This window comes from Anabrus simplex, chromosome 2, assembly GCF_040414725.1.
Source record: "Anabrus simplex isolate iqAnaSimp1 chromosome 2, ASM4041472v1, whole genome shotgun sequence".
In the NCBI taxonomy this organism is placed as follows: domain Eukaryota; kingdom Metazoa; phylum Arthropoda; class Insecta; order Orthoptera; family Tettigoniidae; genus Anabrus; species Anabrus simplex.
In genome coordinates this window covers 1,149,551,220-1,149,577,920 of record NC_090266.1, presented here as the reverse complement: position 1 = coordinate 1,149,577,920, position 26,701 = coordinate 1,149,551,220, and the positions used below count along the sequence as shown (strand labels likewise).

Here is a 26,701-nt window from a genome sequence, read left to right as displayed (position 1 = left end):
TGTTACTATTTATCTAATTAACAATTTGCATCAAGATGAAGTCAACTGTATCAGTGTCCTAACTACTGTTTCAGTGTGGAATTTCAACCTTGCATATCTTCAAAAAATTGCGTGGTTCAGTGACTAATCATTTTTGTGTCATGGCAGCCAAAGTCATGCTTATATTTAAAATCTAGATCCTATGCATATTTGGATATTCCGTATGTTCTTTTCTTAATATTGTGGTGTCATACGAACGTGAAATTTCTGGATATCAAGGAGCAGTTTTAATATTTATTAATTATCTGGTTATATAGCACGTTATGCCAGTGCAAGTTCGGGACTACTATGGTGTTATCATATACATACATTACATGTTACAAATTTCATATTTAGTCAGTATTGAAATGTATATCAGTTTAAGATATTACCAAAATTTATTAGGATCAACCTATTCAATACAATTGAATTTCCAAAATTAGGACTTACATCCTATTAAACTAAAATTTTAAGGGACATGTTTCGCCCTTTAAAAGGGCATCATTAGCCTTTTTACACTCATACTCAAAGATAAAAATCAGGATCCTGATTGTCATGGTAAAAAAATAAAAATGAGAATATAAGATATAAGATGAGTATTATACAATGTGAGAAATTGTTATGAGTTCTTAAGTAATAATTTATAATTGAAATTTCATTTTAAATGTTTGCAAAGAAAAGGTTGAAGTTCAGGACTACTATGTTCTCGATTTTTGTGCTATGAACTGGTTGTCTGTATGGTCTTGGAACAAGCAAGATTTGACTCGAACTTTGATACGGCAACTTTAGCCATAGACCTTCTTGTTATTATGTGGTTAAGGCCTAGTTTGTCTATTTTATAAAATTATTTTAAAATTATTAGTGTAATATCATACCAAATTCAACCTTTTCTTCGCAAACATTTTAAATGAAATTTCAATTGTAAATTATTACTTAAGAACTCATAACAATTTCTCACATTGTATAATACTCATTCCAATCTTATATTCTCATTTTTATTTTTTTACCATGACAATCAGGATCCTGATTTTTATCTTTGAGTATGAGTGTACAAAGGCTGATGATGCCCTTTTAAAGGGTGAAACATGTCCCTTAAAATTTTAGTTTAATAGGATGCAAGTCCTAATTTTGGAAATTCAATTGTATTGAATAGGTTGATCCTAATAAATTTTGGTAATATCTTATACATACATACATACATACATACATACATACATACATACATACATTATAGATTATTATCCCTTTCAGCATTCAGTCTGCAGTCTCCTGTGAATTTACTAGCTGCTGCCAAAATCCCCTGTTTGTAACTAGTTATGTTGCCTTATTTAGTTCCATACCTCTTATCTTTAAATTGTTGAAAACCAAATCTAACCATCATAGCATTGGTCTCTGTTACTTCTCTTACCCGCCATAACAGAGTCCAATAACGGACCATTTATATTGGTATTATAACAGAGTCCATTATTCTCCTAGGTAACTTATCCTCCTCCATTCACCTCACATAACTCCAATACTGAAGCCCGTTTATGTGTACAGATGCATTCAACGAATTCATTCCTAACTTATACTTTATCTAATCATTTCGAGTACCTTCCTGCCATTTATCCCACTTGTTAGTACCAAAAATAATTCCTCTACTTTCATGTTTGTTACTTCTAACTTACAAATACGATATCTTGAATACACCCAGCTTTCACTCCTGTAAAGCAAAGATGGTCTGAAAGCAGGCTGATATAAAGATGGTTTAGCCTGGGAGCTGAAATCCTTCTTAAAGAATACTGTTTATCTCAACTGCGAGCTCAGTGCATTAGCTTTGTTGCACCTTGATTCAATCTCACTTACTATACTACTATACTGGGAGAACACACATCCTAAATACAGTAGAGTCTCGCTCAACCGACCTTCGCTTATCTGACATTCCGTGTTATCCGACACTGGTAGGCTTAATTTGAACTTTAGGTGGAGGCAATTCTGGGACACCCGTTGTGGAGGCTGCGACCGTGGGACAAGCACTGGCAGTCATGCAGTAGGATTGTTCAGTGTAGTACTGGTTGGGCGCGGATGTTATAGTTTTCATATCCTCTGTGAGTATGGCGAGTAAACGGAAGAAAGTGATTGTTCCTGTGGAAGACAAGTTGAGTGGGTTAAAGAAACTGGACAAAGGGAAAACTCTTCAAAAAGTGGCTTCAGATTATGGTGTTGGACGTGTTAACAGTGGGAGACTGGAAACATAAGAGGGAAGAAATTGAAAAGTGGTGTTCTACCAGAGCAACAAGTGATGCACTGAAAATTAGAAAAAAAAACTATGAAAAATGTGAGTACAAAAAAGTAAGTGAAGCACTATTTCTTTGGTTCATTCAAAACGGGGAAAAAGGCTCGTCAATATCTGGCCCCATTCTGCAAGAAATGGCGGTGTATTTCCAGAAGGAGTTTAATGAAGTGGACCCTAATTTTACTGCCAGTGCTGGGTGGCTTGATCGGTGGAAAAAAACGGTACGGCATTGGGCAGCTTAATATCTGTGGAGAAAAACTATCAGCTAAATCTGATGAGGTTGTGAAATTTAAAAGGGAATTTCAAGAAATAATTCTTGCTGAAGGATTAACCGGTGATCAGATTTTTAATTGTGATGAGACTGGGCTAAATTTCAAGATGCTGCCATCAAAACTCTCGTAGCCCAAGCCAAGACGTCTGCACCTGGCTACAGGCGTAGTAAGAAAACAGTTACTGTTCTTGCCTGTAGTAATGTTACTGGGAACTTAAAAAGCAAAACTGCTTATGATCGGTAAAGCAAAGAAGCCTATGACATTTAAAAACATTTTTGTTAATGCTCTTCCAGTCCATTACATGAATCAGAAGGCTGCCTGGATGTCTGCTGACTTCTTAAAAGACTGTTCTTCACACAGTTTGTTCCAGATTCTAGCTTCAAAAAATCTCCCTAGAAAAGCTCTTCTTATACTAGACAACGCTCCATCACACACAAATGAAGAGTAACTTAGAAATGGTGACATCAAAGTCATGTTCCTCCCTCCTAACGTGACATCATTGTGCCACCAATGGACCAACGTATGCTGAAAACATTGAAGAGGAAATATCGGCGAAAACTCCTTTCAGCCTTGATGGAGAAAATGGACAATGGCAACGACATGATAGAAAAGTTCACGCGAAACAATATGAAAGACGTGGCATACTGGATAGTGCAGTCTTGGGAAGAAGTTGAAACAACGACATTAGAAAGTCTTGGAACATATTGTTGAGTGAGGTTGAACATCAAGAGGAGGTGGCACAAGAAGATATGGAAAACATTGTTCCGTTACTGAATTGCATTCCTGGCTGTGAGGATGCTACGACTAAGGATGTATGTGGTGTGCACAAGATCAGCTGTTTGAACTAACTGACCCTGATATTATTGGTTTTGTGAATGCTAATGAAAATGAGGATGATGAAGAAGAAGAAGAACGAGGCATTGCAGAACAAACGGAGAAAACAATGCCTCACAGTGAAGGATCGTCGTCGAGGGCGGGATCTCGCAGCAAGAAAACTTGAATCAGCAGGCAAACAGACATTGTTGACAAGTTTCTTTTCGTAAGACATTCGGAATGTTTTCGTTCAGTACTGCATCTAGTGTACAATTGAATTGATAAGTCAATAAATAGAGTACTGTAAAGCACAGTAATAAAGTATAGCCTTCCTGTTTGTTTTAGCTCATTTTCAAAGTTATTCTGTATCATCTAACATTTTTGGTGATCCGACGTACTCCAGGTCCCGTTGAGGTCAGATAATCGAGACTCTACTGTACTTGATATTATTTACCTGTTCTCAGATTCACTTCTCTTGGATTCCTTACCTACTGACATCACTCTAGTCTCGGTGAGGCTAATTTTCATATCATACTCATGGCACCTATTTTATAGTTCCAATACATTAGACTGCAGGCTTTCGGCACAATCTGTCATTAAGACCAAGTCGCCAGCATAGGCCAAACTGCCGACAACATTTTCACCTAACGGAATCACCCCCTGCAACTTAACACGTACCTTGCAATTTGGGTCACCATGTGTCCGGAAGCATGTTACTCTTATCTGTCAGTGCGAACTTCCCAAAACTGCGGAGTAAGTAACTATGTAATAATTACAAATTTCCGATAACTAATGGCAACATAGTGTTCCTCTTGAAGTAAAGGATCGAGGTATACTGCTAGTTTCGATCGGCCCACTGGTGACCTGAAGGAATTTTTTTGTATCTTCCATTCATATCGCTTCGGGTCATCCTGTGTTTGGATTGTTGTCTAACCTATATTTTTACGCGAGAATCGCTTGTGCAGTTACGGTGAATGAAGCCTACAATGTTGCTGCATTCAGATGTCAGATTGTTGTTTAATATGAGGAGTACCAGTACCACCCTTCTGACATCTCGTGTAACCTATTCCTTTCTACATTGCTCTCAGGTAAGCGAATATAACCTTTCAGATTTTTATTTTTTGGAGTAATTATTGATATGTTTATTATCTTCCGTAGATAGTATTTAAAAGCAAGTTCACATCCTTTTTTTTTTTTAGGCAGGAGCCTTTACATTCTGACACACCGGTGGCACTGAAAAGAAAGATGTTTAGGACAGCACTTGATCCTAGACAAATTGCTCATTATTTGGAACAAAGTTATGACAGTGACGGTGATTTCTCTTCAGTATCTGTTGATGACCCTACGTACAGCCTAGTCTTTTGTGATATTATTTTGTCACTAAGCATAATATGAAAATAATTAACATACGCCTATCATATTCCCACTAACGACCTTAGCCGTATTGAAATACCGGATCCCGTGAGATCTCCGAAGTTAAGCAACATTGGGCGTGGTCAGGAGTTGGATGGGTTGCCACGCGCTGTTGGTGGGGGGTAAGGGAATGGAGGAGCGGAAAGGAACTGGCCACCCTACCGCACGTAAACTCCGGCTCAGGAACACCCCTGCAGAGGTTCGGACCTGCCTTCGGGCAGAATAACCCTTACCTTACCTATCATATTCCCAAAAAAAGATCAATGAATGAGAAACTAACATTTACTTCCGGGGTCATTTCTGGGTCATGCATTTGTTGAATCGGAAAACTGTTGCAGAGGTAAATACATCGGAATATCTCCTCAACAATAAGGCACACAACAAGTGCTCCAGCATTGTTTTGGATTTCATAGTAGGGTCTAAACAAAGTCAAATTCATCAGGTCACCAGTGACCCAAACCGATAATAACTAAAGGCGGCATTGGGTCACTGGTGGGCCGATACGACGTAAAATTAAGTCACCAAAATTCACTGCTGCAGGGAACATGTTAATACCTTTCAGCAGATGATCCATGTGAACTATGAACAATAATATATCCTTAAGCACACAGTCCTCCAGTACGATGAACATCTTTTCCCTCAGTAATATGTCATATGCCTTATCTAGACCCACGAAACATAAACATAACAGTCTATTCCTCTCGTAGTATTTATTCAATTAATTGGCGCATATTGAATATCTGACACTGAGAGCCCCATCTGCGGTCTAAAACCAAACTGGTTTTCATCTAACTTTTCTCAACCACTAACAGAACCCTCCTTTCCAAAATCCTAGTGAACACCTTGCCTGATATACTGATAAATGTGATACCTTGATAGTTGTTGCAATCTTTCCTATTCCCTTGCTTACAGATAGGTGCAAATACTGCTTTTGTCCAATCAGAAGGTACCTTACTAACACTCTATGCTAATCTTATCACACTATGAAGCCATTTCATCCCTGCCTCCCCAACTATATTTCATCACTTCAGGTCTAATTTTTTCCTGCAGCTTTATGACAATGAAGTTTATTTACATCCTTTCCACTTCCTCAACCATAATTTCACCAACATCATTGTCCTCCTCCCCATGAGCTTGGTTGTTCGCCATGTCACCAGGAAGATTCCCTTTTATGCTAAGATTTTCAAAATAATCCTTCCACCTGTCCTGTGATTCCCTGTGATATATTATGCGTTCCTTTTTTCGCTCCATTTCTAAGATTCTTTATTACTGTCCAGAAAGGTTTCCCTGCTGCTTAACCTAGCCTATCCAGATTATTACCAAAATCTTCCCACAACTACTTCTTGCATTGAACAACTATTTGTTTCACTCTGCTTCTTTTATCTACATACAATTCCCTGTCTGCATCAGTCCCTGTTTGGAGCCATTTCTGGTACACCTCCTTTTTAAGTTTACAAGCTGCTCTCACTTCATCATTCCACCAAGATGTTCACTTTTTCCTATCTTTACACACAACTGTTTCTAGGCAATCCCCTGCTGTTTGTACAACAGTGTCCCTGTATGCCATTCATTCTCTTTCTATATCCTGAATCTGCTTAGAGTCTATTGTTTGGAACTTTTCACTAATCATATCCATGTACATCTCTCTAATTTCCTCATCCAGGAGATTTTCTAACCTTATTCATTCAAAAAGAGATTTCACTTTCTCTACCATAGGCCCAGCGGTTCACTACATATAAGATAGTGGTGCGTATCATCAAAAAATCCATGGAAAACCCACATATTCCTAACAGATTTCCACAATTCAAAGTCGGTTAAGATACAGTCTACTAAGGATCTGGTGCCCCTACCCTCCCCTCCGTAAGAGTGAATAGCCTTATGCTTGGAGAATGTATTTGAAACTGCTTAATCCCATATCAATCACGCTTTTGTACCCCTGAGTTCTTTTTCCAAGTCTCGCATTGAAATTGCCCATAAGCACTATCCTATTCTTGCTTTTGATGATGACGATGATGATGATGATTCTTCTTGTTTGCTTGTTGTTTAAGGGGCCTAACATCTAAGGTCAATGGCCCTCCTCTTCATTTAAAGGGAGCTAACATCTAGGTCATCGGTCCCTAATGGTACGAAATGAGACGAAATGTAATGACAAATTAAAAGTCCAAAATCCTCCACTGACCAGAATTCAAAATGTGAGAACGAAGAATGAAAGGATGGATATTAATTTAAAACAATCAGTGGATCCAACCTGCAGTGCCTCACATTCCCAGAAACTGACATAAAACAATAGTATTACTGACCAAGGGACTGCTTCTAAGGCACAATACTGAATCGATGATGCATGCAGTCCAAAGGGGTCCAAAATCCAAGTCATTGGCCCCTCGTAATGGTACTTATCACTAGGAAAGTAGAACCATGGTATTTGTCATGGTGCGGTACTAATCAAAAGTAGCATAGACTGGCGGTATTCCACACATTATGGTACTACCCACAGGTAATGGAATTCCCACATGTACTACAGACCTATGGTGTTTTGCACATTGCGGCGCTATTTACAGGCAACGCAAACCTATGGTGTTCATCACATATGTGTATTAACCACAGGTTCTTGTGCTATCCCGTGGTGTTCCTAATATAGTGAGTACTAATCATAGCCAAGCCAGAACCATGGTGTCGCTCATATAGTGGTACTAATCACAGGTACTGTAAAAGCCGACAGTGCACCCTGGGGGCTGACCGCACGGTGCTCTTGCGTGCTACTAATCACAAACCCATTTGGTACCTAACATAGTGGTACTACGCGCAAGTAAAAGTGACCCATGGTGTTCCCCGCATGGTGGTACTAATCACAAGTAGTTTCATGGTTCTAATACAATCATCCCTTGGTCGCCCCTTTTAGTCGCCTCGTACGACAGGCAAGGGATACCGCGGGTGAATTCTTCGTCTGCGTCCCCCACTCACAGGGGGTTGTGTGTTTGGTCTGCGAGACATATTTTATTTCCCTCAAGTCCGCCGGCAAGCCGGTTAGGACCCCCCTATCTGCCACCTGGGACATGCCACGTGAGAGTATCACCTTTCCCCCAGCTACGCCAGAGTAGCAGGTTCGTGGATTCTTGCTTTTGACCCTGATTATGATGTCATTCAATGCTTCATAAAACATGTCAACTTCATCCTCATCTGCACACTCACATGGTTAATACACAGACAATTGTTGTCCTAACTCCTCCAACTGCCAAATCTACCCGCATTGTTCATATGTCTAACAGAAACTATAGCATACAATAGTATTCCTGATGAAGAGTCCTACCCTACACTCTACCTTTTCTTTTCTTTTTTTTTTTTTTTTTCTCCCCAAGTTGCTTTATGTCGCACAGTCACAGATAGGTCTTGTGGCGACGATGGGATAGGAAAGGGCTGGAAGCGGTAAGGAATCAGCCATGGCCTTTATTAAGGTACAGCCCCAGCATTTGCCTGGTGTGAAAATGGGAAAAACAGAAAACCATCTTCAGGGCTGCTGACAGTGGGGTTCAAACACACTATCTACCGGGCGAGTTGGCCGTGCGCGTAGAGGCGCACGGCTGTGAGCTTGCATCCGGGAGATAGATTCCAATCCCATCGTCGCCGTAAGATCTATCTGTGTCAGTGCGACGTACAGCCAATAGCAAACACACTATCTCCCGGATGCAAGCTCACTGCTGTGCGCCCCTAACCGCACGGCCAAATTGCCCAGTCTTTCCCTTTTTATCACCCGTTAAGTACACTTTTATCACCTCTTACCTGAATATCACTAACTTTTAACACATCCAGATGTATCCTCTTTGCTGACTCAGCCTGTTCTAATTTCTTTCTTCCAAAGCCCAATTAACACTGATAGCTCCACATCGAATTCCATTTTGTTTGGTTAGTTGTTTCTAAGAAATCCCTCGCCTGTCAAATGGGAGTTGGACTCTGTCCGAAAGGGTTGCTTAAAATGCTCCGAACATGCTCGGTGAAAATTCTGTGATAGTATCCTACCCTTACTTACACACAGTCCTAGTGAGGATTTCTCCTCTTAATAAGTTAGGGACCACCAGTGGATTGAGTCCAAGCCTCCTGAGCACAAGAAGGGCCATGACTCAGAATATGTCCAAGATGCCTACTCCAACTGGTATCCCAACTCTCAGGACCACTTACTAGTACTAGTGCACACGGGGGCGAAACGCTGACAACCAGGAATGAGTTAGCTGGAAAATTTATAATGTCCAATAACAGACCATTTATATTGGTATTATAAATTTACTCATTCGGAACAATTATTTCTGATTCCCTATGGGAATCAACATCTACATCATCTGATGGCCAAGCAGGCATCAATTTTTGATAATGAGACAATGTCTCTCATACTGCATTGGCACTGCCGGTGGTTACAATTAGCCTACGCAGTGGCCTCCACGGTATGCACTATCCAGCGTCTTGGTGGGTGTGCTAGGTACCAACTGATGAGCCCAGCCTAGCACACGGGAGCGAAACAACCAGGAATGAGTTAGCTGGAAAATTTATAATGTCCAATAACGGACCATTTATATTGGTATTATTAGACCTATCTGTGTCGGTGCGACGTAAAGCAAATAGGAAAAAAAAACATCTATGGTATAAAGGTAAATTTTAATTGATAAGTATTATTATTCTACCATCTGCACTGAAAATATCTCTGCCTTAACATTTTGAAATTTTATGGTAATTATCTTGGTACCATATACGGAATTTATTGTAATGTGTTTACATCTTACGGGTGTTTATTAATTTATTTAAACCTTTTTTGCTCAAGGATTGCATAATTTAATAAAATATATTTAACTTATCTTAAGTTTAGCTCAAATGTGGTCTTGTCAAGTGAATGACCCCAAATATTTTATATATTAGATGGTTCTATGTTACGCATTAAGGCTCCAGTTATATAATTTATGAGTGTTTAATTATTACACCCCATATTGTATAGGCCTAATTATTAATCTTCAGAGCTGATTATGATCATTATAATATGTATATTTTCCAGTGGCAGAGCGTTACATTTCACTCTGGCAGGGCTGTGGCTGTACCGCCTTCTCTTCCCCCTCCCCAATCACTGACCAGCACCACAATATTTTTAGCTGAAATATAATAATCCGATGGCTGAGTAGATCTCTACTTCTGAGACAGATAGATCATGAAGCGAAAATCAGATATCACGAACTCCTCAAAAAATACCTGGGTTGTCAGATGTATCTGTATCATCATGTCCCCTGAGCGTTAGTTCAAACTGCCCAAAGAATATACTAAGAATGTATCGATTCTCATTCATGTACTTTGTCTTCTTGAATTAAGACTTTAATATTTAGTTTTCAACTAGGCAGATAAACACTAAACACACGAATGAAGATATTAACGCGAGACTTAAATACTGAAGGTATAATTGACTCTGTTATTTAAACTAGTATGGTAGTTTTATCTACTGAACACTTTCACTACAGCAGTAATTAATTAACTATACTACAATGGCTTGATACACACACATTAAAAGGCTAACAGCGACTGCAATCACGGCTACTAAGGCAGTGAACTGTTTCAATGATCACAAATGACAATAACGATATACACGAAAACAATAAACAGTGCACACCTGAATTTCATCTTTCTCGAAGCAAGAAGACATATTTAACAATTTGACCATTCTGATTCACCTTATGGTTAAATTTTAAATCTATTTTAGCTTCTTTGTAGAACTGAATTGTTTCAGTAGTCAATATAATGGAATTCAGTGTTTTGTAAAATGTTTTGGAATTAATCTCTAACAACAATTAATGCAAGTATGGGAGGGGAGTCTAGGTACATTGTAAAGTGGTTGACGATGTTGCTCTGGGCTCTGCCAGACAGCCTTTACACCCGCCTGCACTCTTCCTTCACCTGACTAGCCCATATCGTTCTTCCAGGCTCTTCCCACACCCCAGACACTTGCTAACTCTAGGAACCTACTGAGGGCTCTTCTGACACTGCGTGAGCACATCAGGCTAAAGAAAAAAACCATCGTGCTTCCTGGGCACTAGCCATGGTCTGATAGCCCTTGCCATATCTTTGAAAATAGAATAGCGAAGTGTTTACAGACAACATAATCAAGATAGCACTGTACAACTGAATAGTACACCACCATATATTCGATTTCGCTACATTTCTCCATCTATTTATGTAATCAATTACAAGAGTGAAATTATGTTGTGTTTTTTGAAAAGGCGGCGTGGTGACGCCCCAAAGCCCTTTATGCACCAAGTGCCGCTGATATTTTCTTTAATTCAGTTAGGTTTTCATGGTCTCTCTTAATACATGAAAGACGGGCATGTTCGCCATTATCTGCGATCCTATTGTATTTTCCTGCCATATGATACGCTGATTATCTTGTGTGGGTATCTGTCTTTTTTTTTTTTTTTTTTTGTAGTTGTCGATTGGATTGATTTTGCGTGGGCATGTCTGTTGGAACTTTCCCTCATATTTACTTGTTGCACCTTATACTGTTGATGGTTAATACCGGTATTTTTCTGTCATTCCTATTTGATTCTACCCTTGCACTGCTACTGGAACATTATATTTCTGTTGGGAAATTTAACTTGGATTTTCTCTGTTCTTGAATTATCTTTAATTGAGGGTTTACTAGTTGTGTTCATTTGATTTACATATTTGGTGTAGGTCATGCAAATCTATCTATCGATCGATCCAAAATTAATTATTTGAGTGTTTTACATTTTATTTTTTTCAAGCACATAATTATTTCTTGAAAAATCTCTTACGAAGGATGATGATAAAGATTATCCTAGCATAATTCAGATTTTCTGCACTTAATATTTTAAATTAACATTTTTTATCATTAAAGATTAAAGAAACATGTTCTTATTTCTCACAATGAAAATCAAAACAATTGTTTTTTTTTTAAGTTGGTAGTAGTAATCTTCTCTTCAAGCTGCAGCTTGGGTTGTGTTGCAGCTACTTCCCTGATTTAATCACAGGCCCAGTGGGAAGTTTTGAAGCTACAATTGGGGCTGGCAATAACCTACCAGGATGAGATGGTCTACAACAAAACCAGAATCCTTGAACATGTGTGGAGCTCTAGTCAAAAAGTAGAATTATTGCATAATGATATGCATCAGGGAATCTATGGAGAAATAATCAGTCTTCTTTGGCAGGGGGTTGAATAAGCCTACTGCATATCTATAGATGAATTTCACAGAAGAGCAGACATAATGACCATAAGAACTTGGACAGGGATTAAAAAAGCACAACCCATTGAGTGAGAAAAAGACCATTTATTTTAATGCAAAGTGTAATATCCTTTTATTTCTACAGCCTGTACCAAGTTCCTTTTCTGCCATCCAGGTTCCTTGTCAAAATTTACTTATAATTTATTTAAACTTTCTTTTTTTATTATTCACACAAGACATACATCCAAGTTTTCACAAATAAGTTTCATCAATCTCATTTCGAGAATATTAGAGTCTCTATCTTAATAAGTTACATTTAATTAGTTTCCAGATGACCAAATTAGATTTTATATAAATATTTGAAACTTTTATTAATTTTCACAATATATTAACATCCTTTCATTGATTTTAATACATTTGTATTTATTCCAGATTTTTGGGGTCAACCTTGATTAAGAATTTATCCCTGAGACAAATTCTGTTCAGTGATAATCGTGCAGAATGTTTATAGCTAACGGCATATTGAAACACCGGATCCAGTAAGATCACCAACACTGAATGTCTGGATGTAGTACACTCTTCGGTGGAAAGCCATGTACTGTTGCCTAGCGGAAGAGTGGAAAGGAACGAGCTTGAAACTCTGTTGACTGTGTGGTTTGAACCCAACACATCTTGAATTTCTGTCCGGCTGAGGGGCGATGGTAGAATGTACGCAAGACGGTTCGAGTGTCTAAGTGCTGAACGTATACTCGTGAAGGAAATAAGTTGCCTCAGAAGACTTGTTCAATAGTAATACAAGTGATAGAATCGGTTCAGCTGATCAACATTTTTTTGACTTGTGATTTTAGTCTTGCAGAGACTGTACATTAATTGCTGTCACACAGACCTTTTTGAGAAACTGTGTTTTTATAAAGAGTGTGATTAACTTAGTGCATAAAGACTGCACCTTAGTGAGAATTAACTTCATTTCATGATAGGTTTAAATTTACTTCGTAAAAACTGTGCCTACATTTCTTTTCGAGAGACTGTGTTGATTTACTTTGTAAAGACTGTGTCTCAGTGGAAAATGAATTTCTTTTGAAAGACTATGTTTAATTTACTTCATAAAGACTGTGTCTCAGTGGAAAATGAATTTCTTTTGAAAGACTGTGTTTTATGTATTCCATAAAGACTGTGCCTACTTTTCTTCTCGAGAGAGCGTGTAACTTACTTCATAGAGACTTCTTTTCAGAAGACTGCGTGTTACAATTCATAAACTGTTCCTCTACGAAAACTTGGTTTCAAGTCATGAGAAAATCATGAGACTGTACTGTGATTAATTAAAACTGTCTTCGTAGAAACCTTAATGTATTCCAAAGTTTGTGTGTGCTAAAAGATTGCATTCACTTTATCGTATTCATTACGAACATTACGAAAAACTGTGTCCGAGGGACTTGATTTATTTACTTTCTTTGAACTGTGATTAAGTGAAGTTGCACATGGTTGAAACTCAAAGTCACAGAAGGTTCCAGATTTTGTGTTGCCTATAATTTCAAGTTTGTCAATGACTATTTCATTTACTGAACAGTGCTAACTTTCATCATCATCACGGAAATGTGATTCTGAATTTTCTTCGAAGTATTTTGCGTCCAACACCAATGACAGTGGAACTCGTGCATTTAACAAACAGTGTCGTGCCACAACCTTCAGTGCAGTGATGAGAGGAGTTCTATGGTGAGGGGAGGAGTTCAGCGACGCGGGACACGCCGACGACCGACACCGAGGGACAACGCCATTCTCTACATCTTTCTGGACACTCAAACTCCAACTATTCATCTGTAAAGGTGATATGATTTATGCGTTTTTTCTCGAATAAACTTCAAGTTCCACTGAATAAGAACTTATTGCACTACCCCTCTTCTCTCCCACTCTCTGAGCAAGGACCATACATGCCCTGGCGTCAATCCATGTTCTCCACTAAGTTAAAGTACGGGTGTTCCTGTTTCAATGCGACGGATGATCTACTCTCGATGGACGAAACGCATCTTCAGTATATTTGACTCAAAACCAAAAACGGCAATGCCATGGTACGTTAATGTCATGAAAGATCTTAAAGAACTGGGCATACAAGCAGAACATGCACAAGACCGAAATCTTTTCAGAGCAGCCATCAAAACTTTTGGGACTTTCCGGGATGAAAAACGGGCAATGGGTGCAAAATGGACAGAAGAATGTCGTGCTAAACAGTGAGCTAATGAAGATTATGCAGATCAAGCAAAAAATGAACAAATGCCAGAATGTAAAGTGAGGCATATCGTGGTCCCTAGTTGGCCGATTAGCGAAGTTGAATGAATAACAATAATAAAAGTAGAGTTCCGCAAAAGTCAATGACGTCACCAGAGCATGTCGTAATGGGAAAGTTACCAACAAACTAGCCAGCTGGCCTCACACCAATGACAGAGCATTGCACCACCTTGCACTCTTTGCTGGACTAGTAAAGAAAGAGAAAAACACTGCTGGAGCACTTCATTAAGGTAAGTTCTAACTTTGAAGTATCAGAAGGGTATAAACAGAATAAATGAAATATAAATATGTTTATATTTCTTAATAATATTCATCAATTTATAATATTTTTAAAAAACTGTAATATATAGAATCTGATTATGTTCTTTCAAAAATGAAATACGTCATTCTGTTTTTAATCAATTTTTTTTTTTTTTCCAGGTGTAATCTGTTAATGTAAAGTGAGGTATATCGTGGTCCCTAGTTGGCCGATTAGCGAAGTTGAATGAATAACAATAATAAAAGTACAGTTCCGCAAAAGTCGATGACGTCACCAGAGCATGTCGTAATGGGAAAGTTACCAACAAACTAGCCAGCTGGCCTCACACCAATGACAGAGCATTGCACCACCTTGCACTCTTTGCTGGAAATTTAGGTTATGATGACTTAGATGCAACAGAATGCAGAACCTCACAGCTAGAAAAATTTTAAAAGTGACCAACAGACTACCATGAGTGACAATATGCACAGTGCCGCAAGTGCAGGATATTTTGTACAACGCAGGATGTAAGAGTAGGGATAATTTGTCCTTGTTTTTACCTAAACTGTGACCAACTTTTGTTACTGTGCCAAACACGGTTTTTATCCTTACAGAGAATCTAAGCAATTTGGTCTGTGGTTACTGTGGATATATGGAAGGTGGGCAGTTCCCTTCACTTTTCTATTCTGTGAGGTTTGCTTATTCCACCCTCCAGGATGCAGGGCTCTAGAAATTTGAATATCATTGTAACCATTACTCCTGAATGTGACTATGACCGTGTCCATCTCCTCATGAATAGCTGATGACTCACAATTTCAATTTTCCCTCATGATGAGTGTCATGAAATTACCCTGCTTTGATCCTGTTTTTGAGCTGGATGGTAGTGAGAATCTGCATGGAGATAGTGACTTTTTTGTGACAGATAATATGCCCAAGGGAGCCCTCTAGTTTGTCCCAGTAGAACATCCAAGAGAGGAAGGAATCCATCTGACTCAATCTCCATCATGAATTTAACTGAAGGATGCTGATGATTTAGGTAGTCTAGAACTTGAAGTTTTTCAGACCTTCTGCCCAGACCACAAAATGTATCATCATTGTACCTCTACCAAATCATTAGTTTACGGACGCTAAAGAAAGAGCATTCACTTTATAACACTCCATGAAGAACTTAGCCATCACTGCCTAATTCCCATAGCAACACCATCCGTATGTTCACAAAATTGCCCATCCCACAAGAAATAGCTGGAAGTCGTGCAAAGATTAAATAGCTTATCAATGTCCTCAAATGCTCAGCAAGAGACACGACTGAGTCAATGAGCACTTTATTGAACAAGAACTCCACATCAAAACTCGCCAGGAATGCACTGCACGAAGGATTATGGTTGAAAATTTATTAATGAAATATAGTCTCCCTAAGGTATAATTACATACATCCTATGTGGGGCTGAAGCAATTTACTTAGATATTTTGACAGAGCATACGTAGGAAAACTTATTGCACAAACTATTGGTTTGAGGGGAACGTCCTCTTTATGGATTTTAGGTAGTCCTTGTACATCTTGGCAGCAGTGCATCCCCTGGAGTCAGATGTTTAACGTCCTCTTTTGGAAATGAGCTTCACAGTGGCATTGAACACAAGAGTGGTAACATAAAGAAATTTCACTCCGTTTCACTGACATGACAAAAACCCAAAAGATTATCATGTCTATTAATATGGGTCATGAAAGCATTACTTACTGTTTTTGTTAGCAAGGAAGAATGCATTCACACTCGAGATGGTAATCTTCGTTTCTACACAATGAAGAAATTCTTGAAAGAATGGGGCTCGGCTAGAAGACGTATCACTGTGGTGTTTCTTACTACTCTGTAGACATTTATGAGAAACTGTTTGTTCATGGTGCTCTGGTGATGCTGTCGAGAGACCTCGGTATTCGGATAAACAACTAATAGAATGAAAAGAAACTTCATAATTAATTTCAAGTGGCAAGCAACAACCATGTAAACAAACAAACAAACAAAACTTACACAGACCTACCTACATTTATCACATTAATTTCTACAGTACAATACTGCATTAATTTTACTGACTCTTGATTATATTTTTACAAGACGACCATCTTGTGGGAATACACAGCTCAAGAACTTGAAAGTGTCCACCTACTTCAATTTGGTGTCTTGTATCCACCATTTACTGACCCCGTGTTAAAGGGGCACCTCTTACTTGGAGACTCCATGCTTGGACAAGGATTTTAATAATGGTCCAAGGGCTGGAACAGGTTTCAGTCAGTTCAGGAGGTCATCTGAGGAGCTACTGATAAGAGAGGTAATGAACCTGGTCGAGAAAGCCCACTGATGCCACTGAGGAAATTACTGTCAAACCATACGACACACTATATGTCTGTTGGACAACAGTTGTGTGGGAGATCCAAAGCAGTTATTGACCAAACAATTTCCTTCAGGTCGACTACTAACTGACATGTCTTTCATTTCATGAATGTTGATTTGCATACATATGCACTCAAAATTTCTGTACAAGTTCCTAAATGTTTAAGACTACAAACATTTGATACAGCTGGCCATTAAGCCCTCAGCGACAGGTGCCGCTTTACTCAACGGTCGGAGGTGATTCAGATGTGAACACTAAGAGAACGCAGTGATCTCTTTAAAAATTCACTGTTAGAACAGTTTAATAAAATAATAATAATGTTATTTGCTTTTCGTCCCGTTAACTACTTTTACGGTCTTCGGAGACACCAAGGTGCCGGAATTTAGTCCCACAGGAGTTCTTTTACGTGCCAGTAAATCTACCGACACAAGGCTGTTGTATTTGAGCACCTTCAAATACCACCGAACTGAGCCAGGATCGAACCTGCCAAGCTGGGGTCAGAAGGCCAGTGCCTTAACCGTCTGAGCCATTCAGCCCGGCTTAGAACAGTTTAGTTCAGATTATTTTCAAATATTTACATTAGACACTCAAATGAATGTAGTTTACATTCATTAACTTTATATTTACCTTCTATAGTGTATAAATTTAGCAATTTTAGCACTAATGAGATGGGACATTCAACGTTCCCTCAAATTAATGAAGTATTTTTCAAGACATCACAGGAAGGAGCAGGACGCCATTCCTAACGTCCCTTTCCACTTCAAGTCTTGTATTCGATCAAGGAGAAGACTTACTTGGTGAAAAATATGTCTGTGAATATTATGGAAGACAGCTGGAAGAAAACTAGTGGAGTTTTCAAGAATAAAATCTTTTAAAGAAATATTTTCTCCTTGATATGACAACCATTAAATATTTCCTAAAATACATAATTTAATTTAATAACTTTGACACTGACAACAGCATCCGGCTCCATGGCTAAATGGTTAGCGTGCTGGCCTTTGGTCATAGGGGTCCCAGATTTGATTCCCGGCAGGGTCGGGAATTTTAACCATAATTGGTTAATTTTGCTGGCACGGGGGCTGAGTGTATGTGTCGTCTTCATCATCATTTCATCATCACGACGCACAGGTCGCCTACGGGCGTCAAATCAAAAGACCTGCATCTGACGAGCCAAACTTGTCCTCAGACACTCTCGGCACTAAAAGCCATACGTCATTCCATTCCTGACAACAGCAAAGATGAATTTGCAATTAGTTAGGGATTAGTGACAGCAACAAATTATCTTCTATTTTCAATTTCACTTAAATGTACATTTCTTATTTAACATACAAAAGAAAAAGCATGTTGTATGAAATCATGAAGATTAGAAAAGTAATAATGTTATTGGTTTTATGGTTTTCGGACATGCCAAGGTAATGAAATTTTGTCCCACAGGAGTTTTTTTATATGCCAGTGCCAACACAAAGCTGGCACGTATGAGCACTAATTCTTAACTAATGCCAAATGCATGTTTGCTGCAGCCACTGTCAATGTTATTGAACCGAATCCAATTATCTGTTAAAATGGAACACATTTTGCCTTCAGTTTCGACTTAGTTAACACATAACCATTGAGTATTCTGGTCTGTCCAAACTAATGCAAGATTAGAAGATACTAGAAAATACCCGGAAAAGAGACCATTTAATTAATAACACAATGACATGTTTTGTTCCTGAAAGAAGAACATCAGATTCTATCTCATTTACAAAATACAGACCCAGGTAATACAATATTCATACTTACACTATTATTACGGTGGGGTTGCCACTCCCAGAGGCATTTTATTCCTACTGCCAGGTCTAAGTTTAGGCCGCTTCTCAGGAGTACAGATGCCTTTTACAACTGCTTCTATGAAGTACAGACTTTGCTGACAGGAGAAATTTCTACAGTTTTATCTGCTGTTGGGACTGAGGTCCTCTTCCACTATCTAAACTGTTGACCAAGTTCTCCTGCGTCAGCAGCGTACAGACTCAGGTTGGAAAGACAGAATGATTCAGAAATGAAATTGGATTAAGCCAGGGGAGTGTGCTGTCACCTCTTATTTCTAATGGTTATGGACAAAATTGTAAAGGAGAGAAAGGAAGCATACTGGGATAAGGACTTGAATGTTATTACCATTTGCAGATGATATTGTGGTCTGGGGAACGAACAGCAAAGAAGTACAAGAACTTGATGCACTGAACAAGAAAAATGAAAAGTATGGTATGAAAATCAGCGCAGAGAAAAGCAAGACCATGGTGATACCAAGAAGCGAAAGACAAGGGAAAGGCATTGTGAAAATTGGTGGCGAAAGCCTTGACATTGTTGTCAGTTTCAAATACCTAGGGAGTGAATTAAAGCAGAATATAAGGCTGGACATGGAGATTGGCAAGAGGATGTAACAGGACAATGCACTCTACCAGAGTGTATGAAACCTTGTCTGGAATAAAGAGGTACCAAGGAAATGTAAAGAGATAGTGTACAAAATATATTATGCACCAATACTGATTTATGTGGCTGAGACCTGGACAATGACAAGCAGGAACGAGAGTAGAATTCACGCCAGCAAAATTAAATACCTGAGAAGTATGATAGGAAAGACAAGGAGAGACAGACTGAGAAACCAAGATGTGAGAAAAAAGGTCGGGAATGGAAAACCTAAAGGAGAGAATTGATAAGAGTAAACTAACATAGTTCAGACATGTAAAGAGGATGGAGGAGAAAAGAATATCAAAACAAATGATGGAGATGGAGATGGAGTTCGAGAGAAAGAGAGCGAGGGGAGGACATAGAACAAGCTGAATCGATTCAATAAAAAGGAGTGTAAGAAGAAAAATCCTGGTCTCGGCAAATTGTTGGAGGAGGAATGGTGGAAGTGGAGAAGTGACGTAAATGCCCCAACCCAGCAGGAGCTGGATAAAGGGAAAGGAGGATGACACCTAGGTATATACCAGGTGAATCAGCTGCATCTACCAATATTTTGTTCGGCATCTCAACAAATGTGCATGAGGTCGATATTCCTCTGCTAGCATCCAGTATAGTACTAATGCACAGTATGGACATCCTGCAAACTATTCTGAACACTATTATCATTCCTGCCATGTGACTATTTAATATTGACTATAGACTGTTCGAAAAATATGACACTGTATGTCAGTCTAACATGTAACTACGCTAGGATGTAATGATAAGTGACCAGGTAGATCAAAACATAATATTAACGTTTTAAAGTAGAATACAGTGACGTGGACAACGTATGAAAGAGTGAAATTGAGGAGCAATGATTTCTAAGGCATTCTTAATATAAGTCTCGCTCACAACTGTGGCATACTGCATGTGGTCAAAATGCTAGCATAACAATTAACGCAACAAATTGTTGATAGTTCTAATCCTACATAGTAAAACATTTTTTACATTGATATATACCTTCAATGATAAACACAGGTCGGTGTTTATCATACGCAACCAGTAAAACGCAGTCATTATTGTTTTTTGAAACAGTCAGAATTAAGCCACTTCAGTCATATGGATTGTATTCTGTAACGAATACAGTGGAAGTCCGTTATAGCGAGAATTCATAACCACAAAAAATGTATTTGTTATATAACGGATTGCCGTTATATCCGATTTATCGTAAAAGTCGGGGGGGGGGGGGGGGACCATATACATTAAAAATGGTATGAAACGGCAATCAGTTTGTTCAAATCTTGCGTTTACGCGGATGATATCCACACTATGGCTTACTCGTTTGTTATTTTTTTGAAATCCAATACTACGTGAAAGTATGTTAAATTTCATTCTGAAAAAATTACAGCATCATTCCAGAGGCCTCTGTGTCAAACGTTTCAGTTTTCTCCTTCAAACAGCGTCACCTAACCTAACCGTATATGCATCATGAAAACATTTCAAGCGCACATAGAGAAATTATGACCACCTTGCTATGAATTTACATGGGAATATTCCAGAATTTATCTAGACACAAGAAAATATAAACTATCCTCTGAAATCAGTGATGTACTTTGTCATATCTCGAGATGAATCACATTTTTACTTAATTTCAGCATATAACCTTAAAATTAAGCAATCGTTTGCTTCAGCCTTTATTTCTAATGAGTTAACAACAGCTATCGGCCACGTTATTTACGTATTTCTTACGAAAACATGTTCTTTCTTTCCTTTCTTTCTTTCTTTCTTTCTTTCTTTCTTTCTTTCTTTCTTTCTTTACAGAACAGCACTCGACAGGTATTACTAATTGACTCCGACGTCGCCTTCGAATGTTGACAAGAGAGCTCGCAAGTGCACACAGCTAGAAAACTATACCAAAGGTCGCATTTTGTGGCAAACGCTTCAGCTTTCTTGTTCAAACAGCGTCAGCTAACCTATGTACACCGCGTATGTACCATGAAAAAACATATCAAGCGCCAGAAGAAAATTTAAACAGACGCGAGAAAATACAATCCAGCCTCCGAAATCAGTGATGCGCTCTGCTATACCTTGAGGTGTATCGCATTCTTACTTAATTTCAGTGTAGAGTATTAAAATTAAGCGATCGTTTACTTAGCCTTTATTTCTAACAAGTTAACAACTGGTATCGACCACATTATTTACGTATTTATTACGAAAACATGTTGTCCTCTTTCATTTCTGATTTTCTTTACGGTACGGCAGTTGACAGGTATTACTAATCGACTCTAATATCGCCTTTGAATGTTGATGAGAGAGGTCGCAAGTGCACAAAGCGAGAAAACTATACCGAAGGTCGCATCTTGTGGCGAACGCTTCAGCTTTCCTATTCAAACAGCGCCAGTTAACTTAACCGTGTATGTACCATAAAAACAGACATCAAGCGTCAGTAGAAAAGTGATAACCTTCTTGCTATAAATTTACATGATAATAGGCTTTCCGAAATCTAATCCGATGCGAGAAAATATAAACTAACCTCTGAAATCAATTATTCACTCTGCCATAACCTACGTTTTGTACTACACTCGCGGCAGGCAACATTCAATGGAAGAGTGTCTGAAATAATTTGAATCTCCAATGCCAATCATCTCGTACTTTCGCATGGTTTTGTTACAGTTTATATGTTTATATGTTTTATTGTTTAAGTGATTATGTTATCTCATGTTCATACAATTTTGACTCACCCTTCATGACCACTTTGAAACTGACATTGTACTTCGCGTCTTCATGTTCTCTCATTTAATCACACTAATTTAACACCTTGTAATATAAATGTCTACATGCTAGCCTATTTCCCACATTTTGGCTGAAGACGACGCCAAACAGCGTCGAAACTAGTTCCAAGTGTAAATACATGTTGTAAATAAACTATAACATTTATTTGTAATGAAAAGGTGGACCCTTTTAAGTTTCCTATCTTCCATTCTCAGTTCAATACGGACAAAAATGAAATTCTTAGATTTAAATATCCTGAGGTGTATACCATTCATACTTAAGTGCAGTACTTTAAAATTAAGCGATCATTTACTTCAGCCTTTATTTTTAACGAGTTAACAAATGCTCTCGGACATGTTATTTATGCACTTATTATGATAACATGGTCTCCTCTTTAATTTCCATTTTTCTTTACGGAAGAGCAGTCGACGGGTCTTATTAATCGACTCCGACATCGCCTTCTAATAATGTGATGTTTTTGTAACTATTTCTTTGTGTGTCAGCTGAGGATGATCCCATAGGGATCGAAACTGGTACTGACTGAATTTACTACTTTAAGTAAATAAATTAATGTATTGATAATGTGGAGACTTCTCAATTATCTTTATGTTATAGTAGCAATCAATACGGAGATGAAGCTAATAGACTATGATCGCCTTCTAATGTCGACGAGAGAGCTTGCTAGTGGACATAGCGAGGAAACGATACCGAAGATGATCGATCGCATACAATATAATGGCTGGGTGCATAAATATTGGTAAATTCACTCGTAATAACGGATGCGTCCATGATAAGGCTCTTGATGTAAATGAAAGATAATACACAGTTTAATACAGTGATTTTGAAGGGACATTAAAAAGTCTGATGTTATAACAGGGTTCTTGTTAAATGCTGTACTCGCTATAGCAGACTTCTACTGTGGCTGCTCAGAATATAAATGTCTTGCAGATATTTGATAGGTGTACAGCCTGCAACATACATGATCAGAACTTAACCAACACAAAGGTTTATTTAACCTACCAAATGCAACAAGCCTCTCCTTCAGCCCATGGATCAAGGCATTATTGCTCTCATGAAGGGAACTTATTGCAAGCGTGCTGTTGAGAGTAATACGGCAGCCCGAAGTTGGAATGTGTGTGTGATGCAGTTAAAGCAGTAGCCACAACCTGTGAACCTATGTCATCACAGAACATACAGAATTGTTTTGACAGAGTCTGGAGACATAGTGACACTACTCACGTCCAGGAGTTAGATGGTGACACTGGTACCACTTAACCTGCAGAATGGGATATTCCACAAGTCGATGTGAACCATGGTCTTAGTTTTGAGGAATTTGTTAATGCAGACTACGACGTTGCCGTATATGCTCCCACAGAAAGTGATGTAGGCCGACAAGCAGGTACATCTGATATGCACGAACGGTTGTAGGAAGAGGACAATAAGGACTACGGTGCAATTCCTCCTAACCACCAGGAAATATTAACAGTGAGCAAGTGACTGTGCGGTTTGGGTCATGTAGGTAACAACTTGCATTCAGGAAACAGTGGGTTTGAACCCCACTGTCGGCAGCCCTGAAGATGGTTTCATTGGTTTTCCATGTGCACACCGTTTTTGTTAATGCAAACTTAATTAATTAACCTTAATTATGGCTATGGTTGCTTCCTTCCCACTCCTATCCCTTTCCTATCCCATCGCTGCCATAACCCTTTCAGACGTGAAAGAAAACTGGAGGCGTGAATTTTTGTTTGTATGTCAAAAACTGACTAAAATGCTCCTCAATACACATATTGATAGCTTATTTTACAAAATAAAAACTAACATCCGAAAAAAGGGACCCACACAATTGTGCGTATCAAAATTCAAAACCTCGTTGTATCGCATTCGATGATGTATCTTCAAAATTTACGTTCACTAACCAATGTACACACTTCATTGAATATATTCCGGTATTCAGTAAAGCATCTAGATTAATATAAACGCAATAAATAAATACTTACTTTTGGCATTACTGCTTCTCGCCATCTCGCCGATCAACTGTGCTTTTTAAACTCATCTTCCTTCGCCCTGGCGGTCAAGCGCATACTAAAAACAATTGAAATACACGCCACGCATCCCGCACAATCACTGCAGTCCGGTCTAGTACCGAAAAAACATCAAATACGGTCAGGGATAAATAATATACGACCGAGCTCGATAGCTGCAGTTGCTTAAGGTGCGGCCAGTATCCAGTAATCGGGAGATAGGGGGTTCGAGTCCCACTGTCGGCAGCCTTGAAGATGGTTTTCCGTGGTTTCCCATTTTCACACCAGGCAAATGCCGGGGCTGTACCATAATTAAGGCCATGGCCGCTTTCTTCCAACTCCTAGGCCTTTCCTATCCCATCGTCGCCTTAAGGCCTATCTGTGTCAGTGCGAAGTTATGCAAATAGCAAAAAAAAATAATATACGAACCCGCACAATTGTGCGTACACGGTCTGAAAGGGATATGACCTATCTGTGTGACAAAAAGCAGAATATAAAAATATTAACAGCTTTGAACATTTTTTAACATCTTGCTGTAATATATGAAGTCACTGGCAAGTTTAGGGAAACTATGGAAACAGCTGGTCATGAAATAACCAGGCACTTTCATTCACATAAGCGACAGCGAAACTTACCTGAATTTTTCTCTAGAAAATTACTGTAAGTACCGAACAGTCACTTGTACTGTCTGTACTATGTACCAGTACTCTATAAAGAAGTGATTGATATTCTACCTGTAAAATATGGCTACTAAATTAACACAAATTATTTTATACGAACTCCTGATCTTCCGGTCCCTTGGCATTTGGGTTAAAAAGGCTTTTTCCTATATATATAGGATGAATAAATCGTAGTTATATATAAATAATTTGAGACAGAATCTGATGATGTTTTTCCGGAATGAAACATGTCATTCTGTTATTAACTAAAATGTAGATATTATCTAATATTAATCATGCATTCGTTTTGATAGACTGAAAAAATTGAAGGTTATATTAATCCAATGACGGAAAATATTTAAAGGTTGCCATCTCAACGAGAGAACATTTCTTGAAAATGCCAGGACAAGATTAACATAACTACTAAACATTCTAAAATTCTCCTGAATTAATTTGAAGATGCAGGAAAAAAAGAAATAAATATACTTTCAAGGACAGTTGGTTACAACTTACTTGACAGCTTGAATAATGAACTCTGCCAAAGGTGGACTCCATTCCATTCGCAGAGTATCCAACATAGAACTTAACTGACATTTGTCTGAGCCAATATTTTGCAAATTAACAACTATAAGACCTAAAAACATGGGAGTTCCCCATGTATGGTATTTCTTCAGAAGACCAGCATCGGAATCAAGAGGCATCTCTCCAAGACGACACCATAAAGATTCAATTAATAATTCCATGGTCCAATAGGGACATCCCAGAAGCCACCTTGCAATCCGCCACGAGTAGTTATAATTGCCTGAAAAGAAACAGGTATGGTTTATTTTCTTTAAGGAGAACTGAAAATGACTGCATTTATGAAGAAGAATTCTCCAGTAAAAAGTCACTCCAAACAAGCCAACAGTACAAATAATATATACAAAAAAATGTTAGCACGAAGATTACAAGCATTCATAATCAAAGTGAACATCAATAAATAATAACTGTATGCCTCAGTTACAGAAATTTTCATTTGATATCATTTAGGCAGCTTGTGTAACAATTTTGACATTCTGTTTACCAGATGACAGAGGAATTGTAACTCTGCTGGGTGACCTACTCTTGAGTTTAAATAAATTTTGTCAGATTAACACCAAATGTGTCAGCAAAGATCCTTCATATGCTGAAATCATAACTGTTCAAATTTAAGTCAGTCGTGAGTGTGGTCATCAAACTTGAACCCTTAATAACAAGCATGGAAGAAATCATCAGCATTTTAAAGGATTATTAACAGATTTTGAAGCAGAGTACAATGATATTCCTTTTTATTGTGAAAAGAGATGTTTCAGTTAACAAAGGTGACACTTATCACTATCATGAAAGAAGTAGCTCTTTCCATAGACATGAAGGGTTTTCCAAAGCTGCACTTTTTTAACATTCACTGGGTTGTAGATCTGGCCTTCATGGTATATATAAATCACCATGAGAGATTTGTATAGCCTCTTTATATGAAAAAAAAAAAAAAAGAAACTTGTGCTATGTGGGACAGAATCTGTAGTTTCAAATGGAAATTTTACTTAAAGATAGTTACAAAAGAAGAAAAACAATGACTATTTTACAGCTCTTAAAACACTTCATTTGGCTTATTTAGTACTGGATACCAAATGCTGATGGATTTGTTGTCACAACTGTAGTGAAAACTGTTGCTTATGTTATAGTTCATCATTTTTGGGAATTTAGGACTGTATAATGTCATTTGCTTTAGTCCCACTAACTACTCTTTTACGGATTTCGGAGACGCCGAGGTGCCGGAATTTTGTCAAGCAGGAGTTCTTTTACGTGCCAGTAAATCTACCGACTCGAGGCTGACGTATTTGAGCACCTTCAAATACCACCGGACTGAGCCAGGATCGAACCTGCCAAGTTGGGGTCAGAAGGCCA

The 26,701-nt window shown here is 38.4% G+C and overlaps 1 protein-coding gene across 1 annotated transcript in view; it reads right to left on the bottom strand.

Moving 5' to 3' along the window:
- The window catches only part of hob (hobbit), a 460,559-nt gene that overhangs the window by 303,850 nt on the left and 130,008 nt on the right, over positions 1 to 26,701 (bottom strand). Inside the window, exons 10-11 of the mRNA XM_067142110.2 lie at positions 25,292 to 25,580; positions 16,254 to 16,459 (exon numbers count right to left, since the gene is read on the bottom strand). Of these exons, the coding sequence (XP_066998211.2) occupies positions 16,254 to 16,459; positions 25,292 to 25,580 (495 nt within the window). The remainder of the gene's footprint in view (positions 1 to 16,253; positions 16,460 to 25,291; positions 25,581 to 26,701) is intronic.